The sequence below is a fragment of the Erythrolamprus reginae genome, chromosome 1, assembly GCF_031021105.1.
Source record: "Erythrolamprus reginae isolate rEryReg1 chromosome 1, rEryReg1.hap1, whole genome shotgun sequence".
NCBI lineage: Eukaryota > Metazoa > Chordata > Lepidosauria > Squamata > Dipsadidae > Erythrolamprus > Erythrolamprus reginae.
Window position 1 is genome coordinate 264,880,641 of NC_091950.1, and position 13,684 is coordinate 264,894,324.

The 13,684-nt window shown below is 42.1% G+C and overlaps 1 protein-coding gene across 2 annotated transcripts in view; it reads right to left on the minus strand.

Annotated features, from left to right (window-relative positions):
* The window catches only part of ADI1 (acireductone dioxygenase 1), a 21,283-nt gene extending 9,547 nt beyond the window's left edge, over positions 1-11,736 (minus strand). Inside the window, exons 1-3 of one of the 2 annotated variants that reach the window (XM_070732941.1) lie at positions 11,547-11,736; positions 7,314-7,406; positions 2,422-2,541 (exon numbers count right to left, since the gene is read on the minus strand). In XM_070732941.1, the coding sequence (XP_070589042.1) occupies positions 2,422-2,541; positions 7,314-7,406; positions 11,547-11,666 (333 nt within the window). In that variant the 5' untranslated portion in view covers positions 11,667-11,736. The remainder of the gene's footprint in view (positions 1-2,421; positions 2,542-7,313; positions 7,407-11,546) is intronic. The other variant, XM_070732942.1, reaches the window with a different exon arrangement.
* Between the last annotated feature and the right edge of the window lie 1,948 nt (positions 11,737-13,684).

Sequence of the window (13,684 nt, forward strand, 5' to 3'; positions counted from 1 at the left end):
GAGCGGCTCACAACAAAAACAATACAATATAATACAAATCCAATATTAAAAAGAAAACTAAATTAAAAACCCATTTCTACTAAAAAACAATCAATTCTACACAATCACACCATTCTCAGATGCTAAGTCAGAAAATGGGGGAGAGAGTTAGTACCCCCATGCCTGGCGGCATAAGTGAGTCTTCAACATCTTCCAGAAGGCAAGGAGGGTGGGGGCAATTCAGATCTCTGGGGGGAGCTGATTCCAGAGGGCCGGGGCCGCCACAGAGAAGGCTCTTCCCCTAAGTCCCACCAGACAACATTGTTTTGTCGACAGGACCCGGAGAAGGCCAACTCTGTGGGACCTAATTGGCCGCTGGGATTCATGCGGCAGAAGGCGGTCCCATAGGTATTCTGGTCCGATGCCATGTAGGGCTTTATAGGTCATTACCAACAATTTGAATTGTGACCGGAAACTAATCGGCAACCAATGTAAGCCACGGAGTGTTGATGAGACGTGGGCATACCTAGGGAGGCCCACGATTGCTCGCGCGACCGCATTCTGCACGATCTGAAGTTTCTGAACACTTTTCAAACGTAGCCCCATGTAGAGAGCATTGCAGTAGTCGAACCTCGAGGTGATGAGGGCATTAGTGACTGTGAGCAGAGATTCCCTGTCCAAATAGGGCCAGATAGATAACTCAAGGTGGCAAACATATCCAACAATATCTGCCTCCTCCTATTTTTCCCCACAACAACAAACATGTGAGATGATGAATTGGGCTGAGTGTGAGTGATTGGCCCAAGATTAATCAACTGGCTTTCATGGTTAAGATAGGACTTGAACTCGTGGTCTTTTGCTTTCTAACCTGGCATCTTAAGCACCAGATCAGACCATCTCTGCTGTTAATATGTTGAAGGTTAATATCCTGTATAAACCCAGTCATGGATCTACATTCAAAATGCAGTGTTCTCTGACTGGATTGTACTCCAGATGTGCTGGAAACACAACTCCTAGCCAGAATATTGTTTCTCACTCCTGCTATAAATAAATCAGTAAATTCAGCGGCTATGGATACATCCCAAAGGAATACTATCATTTTCTTCCTGCCTGCCTCCCTTCCTACTCAGGCTTTTTCTTTCTCCTAATTGCCATAAGAAGTTTATTAATAAGGAAAGGAACCACAAAAACAATTCTTACCCTTCAATTGTGAGCATGGGCAACATCTGGTTCTTAAACTTCACAGATAACCTTTTGCAATGCCACTTCTGAAATGGCAGGCTCCATCTTTCAGGAAATTTATCAACTCTCTGTCTAACAACTAATTAATTTCTATATTTTCTATTCTACAGTCTGGTATCTGACAATAAGAATAAATAAAAGTGTGAAAGAATGAAATCTTCTATCTCTGGGAAGATGACACCCTTTCCAAAGGGTCAGATTCCAGAGGTTGTAGCCAAATCAAAGCTTTATTTATTTTGTTTTTGCATCTATGTAGCTAGCTCTTTTTGACAGGTTCTAACAATGAATCCTTCAATGGCCTAACTATTTTTCAAAAGCCAGGTTATTATCATCCTTCCTATTACTGCTGGAAGAAAGTCTAAATTTATTAAATAACAAAAACTAGCAATGACAGAAGAATTTTGTCTTTCTTAGGTTAATTTTTAAAAATCAATGCTAACCACAACAAGTTATGATGAATCAAGAGAAATAGATCGGGTATGCATTCTTAATTTTCTCCAGCGATCGACTAAAATATTCATAGCACTTGAAATGCATTGCCTTGACAACCACCTAAGAAAATTAAAGAAAAATCTCTCTTTCTGAATTATCACTCTAAAAATCTCACACTTATTATTCCCATTTCCTTTGGAAGCTTGATATACTGTACACATTCGTATGTCAGGAAAAGTACTTTGTTTAGTCCGCAGCTCATTTGAACATTCCTATGCCATGCCTTTGCCTAGCCACTGAATAAACCACAATAATATTCCAAGCCTAATAAACATATTTATGGTTTAGCCCCAGCATAATCTGTAAACTCAACCACTATTTTAAGAGAACAAAGTGATTTTAAATACTGCCTCAACTTTAAAAGGAGCAGTAGAAATTAAATGTGTCATTTAACCAGGCATTCCCGGCAGAAAAATATGTATTTATTTAAAAGTAACGCATTCTATCATTACATTCGAATGACAGAATTCTCTGGCTGTGAAGTTACCAGAACATTGTTACAAAAATTAGAAAGCAGATAAAAGATATCTACACTTATGCACTCACATATTCCTGTTACAAAAGATATGAAGTGGGACTTACTTTCTAAACAAAGGGAATCTACTGCTCAGACAGCAGAGTAGAAACTTTTAAAACTGGCACACACTCTAGTGGTAAATTCCAGTCTTTACAATCCTCCCAAAGCTCAAACAAAGCTGTAGTTATTACCTTCTCTTCATAATTTGGCAGCATATCTTTGCTTATTGTTATTATATCCATCCAAGAATAGTTCTTCTCCTTACGAATTTTGGCTAATTCTGGGTCAGTCTCATAATTGTCAGCATCCAGCTACAAAATGAAAAAAAATAAGGATTGTCTTGGTTTACTTATTCAAAACAAGGCAACCATTCTGGTGTACAAGGTAATTAAGCATTTTTTCATGCTGTGTTGAGGAAGAAATAAGGCTACAAAAATATGACTTGTTTAAATATGATTATGCTCCACACACAATTGAAAATTGGATCACCTAAGGCTCTGCACCACTAATATGATTGTGCAATCATAATACACTGCTGAAAAAAAATATAGGGAACACTTAAAACAACACAACTCCAAGTAAATCAAACTTATGTGAAATCGAACAGTTCCCTTAGGAAGCAACACTGACTGACAATCAATTTCACATGCTGTTGCGCAAATTCAACTTTGTACAGAACAAAGTATTCCATGAGAATATTTCATTCATTCAGATCTAGGATGTGATATTTGAGTGTTCCCTTTATTTTTTTGAGCAGTATACAGTGGTACCTCTTCTTACAAACACCTCCACTAACGAACTTTTCGAGATACATTTTTTTTGCCTCTTCTTCCGAACTATTTTCACCTTGTGAACCCGAGCCGCCACCGCTGGGATGCCCCGCCTCCGGACTTCCATTGCCAGCCGAAGCGCTGGGATTCTCCTAAGTCTCCCCTCACTGGGAATCCCCGCCTCTGGACTTCCGTTGCCAACCAAAGCATCCGTACTTGCGTTGGTGGGATTCCCTTGAGGCTCCCCTCGCTGGGATTACCTTCATTTTTGCCGGCGCTGCTTTGAATCCCAGCAAGGGGAGGCTCAGGGAAATCCCAGCAATGCAAGAACGGGCGCTTCGGCTGGCAATGGAAGTCTGGAGGTGGGGTTTCCCTGCGAGGGGAGGCTCAGGGGAATCCCAACAACACAAGAATGGGTGTTTCAGCTGGCAATGGAAGTCCGGAGGCGGGGATTCCCAGCAGCGCAAGGCAAAAGGGGTGACTTTTGGGATGGGGTTGCAGGCATTATTTGCTTTTACATTGATTCCTATGGGGAAAATTGCTTCTTCTTACGAACTTTTCTACTTACGAACCTGCTCACGGAACGAATTAAGTTTGTAAGAAGAGGTACCACTGTAGTTTACATCTATTCACTATCCAAAGATTTCACATGCAACCTTGTAACTTTCTTCTCTTGAAAGCTCACCAAGTAGTGTCTTTAAGAAGTGATGAATCATTTGTCCAAAAAAAAAATAGTGGTCAAGAAAAAAAGGTGGAATATTTAGTTTAGATTAGAAGTCAGACCTCAGGGACCACTAAATTCATAATTTTTAAATCCCGCAGAACACTAACGTGATCTGCCTAATGGCTGAATGGATGGAAGTGGCTAGGTGGTCATGTGACTGGGTGGGCGTGTCACTTGATGTCACTTACATCAAGAGGCGCCTCACCAACCTCTACTCATCCCTCCCCTCCCAGCACTCCTAACTTCCCTGTCCGGGCTCCTTAGGCCCCCAACAGGAAGCAGTTGTTGGAGCTGAGCAAACATCATGAGAAAGAGTTGACAAAACAGATGGCTCATGTCAAACTGGATCTGATGGCGGAGACTCAGCAGAAGCACCTCACTGAGGACTACGAGCATAGGCTTTCCAAATAGAGGAAAAACCTGCAGAAGTGCAAGACCAGGTACCGGTGCCTGGGGGCTCAGTGGGCTGAGATGGTCAGCCAATTCCAGGCCATAATGCAGTCTCACTGGAAGAAGGTCCACCAGCTTTTCGCCACCAGTGGCAGTTCCCTCCAGCCTTCCCCCAAAGCCCCGCACCAGGAGGTTGAAGCAGATCCTAAGTTGGAATTTCTCCCCACTTCCGACCCCTGCCAAAAAAGAACCCTGAAAGGGGAGACTACAGCAACAGAAACATTCATAGCATTCAACCCAGGGGCCTTAGTTTGAGGACCCCAATTTAGTACAATATTTAAAAATGCAAACAATCTTACTGTGGACCACCAAAATTTTCTTGTGGACCCCCAGTGGTCCCTGAACCACCAGTTGGTGACCACTGGTTTAGATAACCAAGTGTTTTTCATTGTTTTGGAACTCTTTGATATAGCACAATACCAATTTGGTAAAGCAAAACTGTCCTAATTATCAAATATTTCATTTAGATAAATAAATTTGGCTACAGATGCATGTATGGACAAGACATGCAGAGTACAGTGGTATCTCTACTTACGAACTTAATTCCGTGAACACATTCTTCAGTAGAAAAGTTTGTAAGAAGCAGCAATTTTTCCCATAGGAATCAATGTAAAAGCAAATAATGCGTGCGATTGGGGAAACCACAGGCAGGGTGGAGGCACTTTCCTCCCAGGATATTCCTAGAAAGGCACAATGGAGGCTTCTCCCCGCCTTTTCCGGCCCTGTTTCCTCCCAGGAGATTCCTAGAGAGGCCCCACAGAGGCTTCTCCCCACCTATTCTGGCCCTGTTTTCCCTCAGGAGATTCCTAGAGAGGCCCCACGGAGGCTTCTCCCTGCCTTTTCTGGTTACAGTTTCGAAGGCTCGGGTTTGTAAGTGGAAAATGGTTCTTGAGAAGAGGCAAAAAAATCTTGAACACCCGGTTCTTATCTAGAAAAGTAGAGGCGTTCTCAGTTAGAGGTGTCACTGTATCAGTTTTCCTGATTCTATAAGCATTCATGTACTGATATATTATCCTGCAATTCTGCAAATACCGCCCCCCCACTGTCAGCCTATCATATGAATGGATGTGCCTTGGCTTCAGAACAATCCCACAATTGAAACATTAATCTAAATAAGAATCAAGAATCATCAGGATTGCTTCTTTAAAGGATAAAGCATCTTCAAAGATTAGCAATAATATTCTTATTTTATAGATCATTTTGATTCTTCATAAACGAGATTATGACAAAGCCAGCCTTGTAATGTCATCATTACGTTTTCCAGAGATGGGGAAACGAGTTTTAAACCCTTGCTTAAGCCCTTCCCTGGATTTTCCTTAAGGCAGCTTGCCATCACCAAGAGGGCGGATTTCCAAAACAACGAAATTAGCCTTAGTACGGAAAGCAGCATGAATCGAACAAACAAATGAAATTAAGTTTAAATCCTGGCAAGACTAATAGGGCTTTCCTGGCATATTTATCAACTTTTGGTACTGCTCAGGCCTGTATTAGCAATATCTGTATTTGCCCTCATTCTAAATTAGGGGTCTTCAACCTTGGCAACTTTAAGCCTAGAGGACTTCATCTCCCAGAATTCCAGGCTTAAAGTTGCCAAGGTTGGAGATTTCTGTTCTAAATGTAATAGCTCTACTTCAAAGGAAGGAGTGGCAGTATAAAGCTGGGAGAAATACAAATGCATCTATCTTGCCCAGGTCAGCAGGCTGCCCTGGCTTCTTTAATGCAGTTTTTCTGTTTTCTAGATGTGTTGGATTTCAATTCCCATAATCTCAAACCAAAATGACCTTCTATTACCGTAGCTGAAATCCAACACATCCAAAGGGAATCAGGCTGAGAAAAGCTATTATAAGGTAACAACCTTCCACTTTTTTAGGTGTACAATAAAGTAGCAGCCAAAGCAAAGGTGCAGGAGATTTTGGATTTTTTTTTAAGATACAGGTTTTTAAGGTCTTCTGGTTAAATTAGCCAATTCTATTATTAAATAAACATTAGCACTAAATAAATACAAATTATTGATGAACAGTGGACTTCATAATTGGAGCCCTAAAGGTCCTTGCATATTGCAATGATACCAAAAATAATGCTGCTGAGAGGCTTTATTTTCAGAAAGATCATCCATTGTAAATAGGCCATATCCAAAAGACCAAATTAAAGGAGGAACGATGGATGATCCTCCAATCATGACCATATTTGGAGTTATCGTTTATTTTGTTGAAAAGGAGTATTTTTTCATTGACTTTGATACCCTTTTGGTAATAAGGACACTTATTCATTTTTCTGTGATTCCTACAGTAGAAAATCTTTTTATTATTATTTTTATTAATTGGACTTATATGCCTCGAGTCCACGGAGGGGGGCGGTACATAAGTCCAATTAATAAAAATAATAATAAAAAGAGTCCAATTAATAAAAATAATAATAAAAAGGTTTTCTACTGTAGGAATCACAGAAAAATGAATAAGTATCCTTATTAGCAAAAGGGTATCAAAGTCAATGAAAAAATACTCCTTTTCAACAAAGTAAACGATAACTCCAAACATGGTCATGATTGGAGGATCATCCATTTTAAACCAACTCTATATTCTGCAAGTAAAGATGGAATTCTATTCAATCAGCAAAAATAAAAACCAGTAGTGACTGCAATTTTATCATTAGCATTTTCTTCCACAATCTCATCTTGAAACGAAAGAAATCATATGCAATCACCAGATTATAACAAGAAACAGTCCCCGTGATGTTCCATATAATTATTATGTGGTGAACGTAACGAGTAGATGTCATGAACTGAATTTGCTAAACATGCCTGAGGATTGAAATTCATGATCTCGTTAAATAAGCATTCAGGTAGTCCTCGCTTAATGACCACTCATTCTGCCACCTCCAGCTGACCTTTGCCATCTTCTTCCTCCTGCTGCTGATGCGGTAGTTTGCAGTCAAAAGGCAGCTACTAGTTACATAAGGCATTTTTGCAAGGCCACAGAGGCCCATGGTTAGCCACAGTTTCACAAAGGTCCAGGCTGGGTGCACCTCCTCAGCAACAGCAGAAGATGGCAAAGGTCAGCTGGGAACAGCAAAAACAAAAAAGTGGGATTTTCATTCCCTCCTGGCTGTACTCGCTGGACCGCCATAGCCATTTTCTCACCTGCCAGGATTCACAACTTCCTAACAGCATCCCCAATGGCTTTACTTGTTGAAAGCCACCACCTGTGAGGAGATCCTTATTTTCATCAATGACCTGGACGAGGGAATAGAAGGGCAACTAATCAAATTCGCAGACGACACCAAGCTGGCGGGGGTAGCCAATACCCTTGAAGACAGGCTCAAATTACAGAAAGACCTGGACAGACTAACACAGTGGGCCCACACCAACAAAATGATATTCAACATCGACAAGAGCAAAGTCCTTCACCTAGGTAAAAAAAAACCTGGACACACATACAGCCTGGGAGAAACCCCTCTCAGCGGTAGCGATGGCGAAAGAGATCTCAGAGTCTTAGTGGATAATCAACTAAACATGAGCCAACAATGTGCAGCAGCAGCCAAAAAAGCCAATACAATCCTAAGCTGCATCAACAGGGGAATACACTCCAAGACCAGGGAAGTCTTAATACCACTCTACTACGCCCTGGTCAGACCACACCTGGAGTACTGTGTTCAGTTCTGGTCACCACACTTCAAAACAGACATTGAAACTCTGGAGAAGGTGCAGAAAAGAGCAACCAAAATGATCAGGGGTCTAGAAACCAAGACTTACGAAGAGAGACTGTGGGAACTGGGCATGGATAGCCTAGAGAAAAGGAGGGCCAGAGCGGACATGATAGCAGTCTACAGGTGTACGAGAGGTTGCCACAGAGAGGAGGGGATCACTTTATTATCCAGGGCACCGGAGGGCCGGACGAGGAACAACAGCTGGAAGCTGACCAAGGAGAGATTCAACCTGGAAATAAGGAAGAACTTCCTGACGGTCAGAACGATCAACCAGTGGAACAGCCTACCAGCGAATGTTGTGAACTCCAATACTCTGGACATTTTTAAGAGGAAATTGGACTGCCATTTGGCTAGAATGCTATAGGGTTCCTGCTTAGGCAGGGGGTTGGACTTGATGATCCACATGATCCAACTCTAACAATAAATAAATAAATAAATAAATAAATAAATAAATAAATAAATAAATAAATAAATAAATAAATAAATAAAATAAATAAATTAACAGCCCACAATCCCCACTTAAGCAAAGACAATAGGGACTGTTACCATTGCTACATCATGTGGTCATGTGATGTTCCCCTTTATGACCGCATCACTTAAAAGTGAAAAGTCCGATCCCAATTATCAATCGGTATCAAAAGCTGCTCAGAGAGGATGGAGCGAAAGGATAGCCACAATCCTAGCTTCACCACAGGTCATCCACAAACATGAGCAATGCTGTCTCGGCATTAAATCCCAATCTGAAAGCCAACTGAAATGAGTCCAAATAATCTATTTTTTTCCCCTGGGCTAAAGCCTAGCCACATTTCAAAAAAACAAACCATTGAAGGCCGGAGACTGGATGACAGTTGTCTGGGACTGTTTGGGCCCAGTGGTGTCTTCCTGAAAAGAGGGCATACCAGTAGCAGGTTCCTACCAGTACACCACCATACTGGTAGTGAAAATTGACCTGCGCATCTGGCTCCGTGGCTCCGGCATGCACACGCATGTGTCCCGAGTGAAATTTTGCTTCTGCGTATGTGCAGGAAGCAAAATCTCGTGTGGGGATGTGCACGAGAGAGATTTCGGTGATTGTTTCCCTTCCGTGCATTCACCGAAGCAAAAAATAGCTGAAATCACATCTGCGCATATGCAGAAGCAAAATCATGAGATTTAAGCAATTTTTTGGTTCTGTGCATGCACAGAAGCACACACAAAAAAACCCACCAAAATCTCTTGTGTGTTCGTCCCCTCACGAGATTTTGCTTCCTGTGCATGTGCAGAAGCAAAATCTCACTCGGACTTACACACACACCAGAGACATAGATCTGAGCCTTTTCTTCAGAGAAGTTGACACCACATGGACCCAATCACACACCGCTTAATTATCCAGAGGCTATGATCCAACAAACAGTAGCTGAGGTAAGACTGGAGAACCCTGTTCACTTCCTCTGGAGTCACAGGACTAAAAATTGCTTCAGATATCGCGTTTCCCTGAAAATGAGACCGTCTTATATATTTTTTTAACTCCTGAAATAAGCGCTTGGCCTTATTGCCATGCACTCAAAAGCCCGATTGGGCTTATTATCAGGGGATGTCTTATTTTGGGGAAAACAGGATAATTATACAAAATCTTGATCAGAACACTTCAACAGGGCCTGTCTGGTCAGAATCCGAGGCGAGTGAGTAGGAACAACCTATCTGCCACATAGTAAGAATATAATTTGCAGCAGCTGCTCCCTCCCCAACGATATAGAAGTCATGCAAAACAACAGGAAAAATGAGATGAAGGTACAGATTCTCCAACCCCTCAGTTAAGTCACACAATCTGGCTTTTGGAGGGTTTTTTTTTAGCTTTCGGAGAAAACTGAAATTAGTATCTAGCAATGTAGACACTATCCTGTATGTTTTTTTAAAAAGAATCCTGCCCTCTGCCTCACAAGACAGGAATCTGTCCTATAGCAATGGGAAGAAGTCCAAGGAACCGAAGGATTTTTGTATTTTCATGACAACAGAGAACAAACCTTGTTCTTCTTCCAAGTAAAATGATTTGTAACTAAATGAGGTCCAGTCAAGTCTTCCCTGAGCAGCTTCCTTCCAGTTCCATACTTCAGTTCTCATCAATCCCAGCTCAAACAGTCAATCAGGACAAAGAGGAAGGGTCTACTCAACTGTCTTTTTATTTGTGTGGAATTAGGGAGGGGGAGTGTTTTGCATTTATGGGAGAATCGCTGTTTGTAATTTGCATACATCTCTTGCCTTCATAGCTTATTGGTATCAATATTTACAATTGTAATGCATGGCTTTCTTCTGGTCAATTAAACGGAACACAAAATGGACCTGCAAAGGTTAATTTTAACGCATGGAAGCTTAGACCATGATACATTTGTCAGATGTTAAGGGATCAGCAGATATTATCAGCGACATGGCTTAGGGCCAGACTATCTTCGAGACCACCTTCTACCGCATAGCTCCCAGGGACCGATAAGGACTCACAGGGTTGGCCTTCTCTGGGTCCCGTCAGTTAAACAGTGTCAGCTGGCAGGCACACAGGGGAAGGTCTTCTCTGTGGCTGCTCCGGCTCTTTGAAACCAGCTACCTCCCAAGATCCGGACTGCCCTCACCCTACTGGCCTTCCGAAAAGGTGTAAGGGCCTGGATTTTCCAGCAGGCCTGGGGTCTTTGATCAGATGGCATGCCATCGGGATCTGGCCATTAAAGATATGCATGGTCTTGTAACTGTTTTAATTATTTAATTGCTGGTTTTGGATTTCATTTTATGTGTATTTGGTTGTCAGCTGCCCAGAGTCCTTTGGGAGTTGGATGGCATATAAATCCATTTTTTAAAAAAAAATTATTTAATAAAATACTAATGATTACTGTTACTAATAATTGTACTTTCACAAATTTCCTTTCACAACCCACTAATGTCCCAGAGAACTGCACTAATGATCCCATGGGATAAATTAGATCCAAAAGGGCCAAGGGATCATACTTCCAAACAAGTTTCAACAGGCCAGGAAGTGATTGAACTGGCAATATTGTACAGTAGATGATAAGTTTGGCTAGGTTGTGTGTTCACACATTACTCCGGTTCAGTTAGTTTGGGTGGTGTGAAATCCAGAAAATGGGGTAACCTGACTTTATTCTAATGACAAAATCCGATCAAAGGGATAAACATAGAAGGGGGGGTAATTCAAAGCATAATTTAAAATGTTGAAAACGATCGGATTTTGTCATTAAAACAAATGCCATCCGTGAAAAACAGAACTTGCAGGAGCTGTCGGTTTTTCAAGGCATCGGTTTCCCCTGTACAATTCCCCAACTGGATTGCTTATTTTAATGAAAAAAAAATTTCTAGAGGAAAAAAAAAAGGGGGGGGGGAGAAGCCACTACACCAAATTTAAAAAAAAGCCTGGAAAAGTTCAAAGAGAAAACAAGTGTGTGCATGCATGTGGGGGAGAGAGGAAAAGGAAAGGAAAGGATTTGGAGCTCGCCCCCTCCCAGACAAGGCCAGAGAAGCGATCCCGACCACGGAGCACAAATCAGTCGCGTTTGCCTCGGGCTCCCGCGCCAGATCCCCCAGCCTGATGTGGCGCAAGCTCGGTGCAAACAAAGCCGGAGCCAGATCCAGGGCAGCCTTTTTTTTTTTTGCAAATCTCGGACGCGGCCCGCCACCCTCTGCCTACTTTCCAGTAAAAGACGCCGATCCGACTCAGCTGCTCTAGGCTGACCGGCCGATCCGGCTCTGGGCGATGAGGCTTCCGGGGGTCCTCCCGGGAATCGTCCATATACCAAGCTTCCACCATTGTCCCGCCCGCCACCGAGCCTCCGCTCCCGAGGCCTCCCGCGCCGCCTCCGACCAGGACCAAGGGAAAGGGAGACGCCTCCTCGGCCCGCCCCTCGCCGGCTGCAAGGACAGTGGCCTCGGCTTTTCTGGCCTGGAGCGGATGGCGCTGCCTCGGCCAGGAGCGCTAAGCTTTAAACCCGAGGCGATTTAACTTCCCAGGGTGGCCAACTAAACTCTACCGTTTGCTACGGAAAGGCCGATTCCCTTCCCAGGGGTTTGGCAGGAGAGGGCAGAGGCCGGGCATTCGCAATGGGGAAGCAGAGCGGGGCTTTCCGTCCGTGTCTAAATACAGGTGCAAGTCCGGTTTTAGTATCCTGGATCACCTTCCTCCCTCCCCTCCCCTCCCCCACCACGTCTTATAGCGAGTTCTGTTGTTTGGCCGTCGTCTGTTGCGGGAAGATGGTCAACCTCCTGAGGCGTGTTGTTACCTCACTTTCCCCGCCATGCAGATAGCTACTTTGGAGCTTGAATACAGGTGGCCATCCACTTGAGACCACGTTTGAAACCATCGTTTCTGTTGCTAAGTGAGAAAGCTGTTCAGTGAATTTATTTTTATTCATTATTTTTATTTATTTATTAGTAATATTTATATGCCACCCAATTCTAAATGAACTCTGTGCGGCTTACAATAATAAAACAATATAAAATACAATATATATACAGTATATATATATACTGTATATGTTTTTTCTGTTGGATCCCAGTAAGGGTCTGGCTAGCTGATGAGGCCAGAACAAAATAGCGCTATCCTAGTCTCCCTTAATTTTAAAAAATTTAAAAATTCATGATACATACATACATACATACATACATACATACATACATTGCAAAAACACAGAGATTGGAACTCCAGCCTGATGATGGTAAATGTGATTTTACCGAAACGTCGCATAGACATGCAAAACATTACACAGGGCAAAACCCGAACTCAGAACAATCTACATACATACATATGTATATATATATACACATATACATACATACATACATACATACATACATACATACATACAGATATATGTAGATTGTTCTGAGTTCGGGTTTTGCCCCGTGTAATATTTTGAGTGTCTATGGGGCAAAACCCGAACTCAGAACAATCTACATACATATACCCGTGAAAATCTACGAAAACAAATATATATATATATGTCAAATGTTTTTGGTTTTTTTTATTCATTAATAAAAAAACATTTGACTAAAAAAACATTTGACACATACAGAATATAGTTGTCGGCTATAAATAAATTAACTGCCTTGAAGTGGCCCTGGGTTGGGCCTAGAGGCAAAAAGGAGCTGTGACGTTCCTTGAAATATACCAGGGTGATCCGACATTAAAAAAAACATATATATATATATGTGTGTGTGTGTGTGTGTGTGTATATTTGTTTTCGTAGATTTTCACGGGTATATGTATGTAGATTGTTCTGAGTTTGGGTTTTGCCCTGTGTAATATTTTGAGTGTTCATGCAACGTTTCGGTGAAATCACATTCACCATCATCAGGCTGAAGTTGTAAGCTTCGTGCTGCTGTAAATATATTGAAAATTAAGGGAGACTAGGAAAGATCTATTTCGGCCTTATTTTGGCCTCATCAGCTAGCCATACCCACTGGGACTTGAACCTGCAACCTTTGCCTTGTAAGGCAGAGAATTATCCTCTAGGCTACAGTATCCAAAACAGTGACCTGTTTTCTTTCGTTTTGGAACAAAGGTATGGAATAATGGATTTAAATTATGGGAAAGCCTTTGGGCTAAATGTTAGGGAAAGATTGAGAAAGCAGTTCCACAGAGAGATCAATTTCTTGGAGGGGATGAAAATCGGAATGCATCTGGTGAAATGAGCTGCACTTAACAAAGGCCTATGCTTTTTAATAAACTTGGTTAGCAGGACAAGATGGCACCAGGCTCTTGAGTCTTGACCACCACAGATTAACACAGCTGTCTTCCTACCATGGTGGATGCATTGGGTTCTCCTTTAT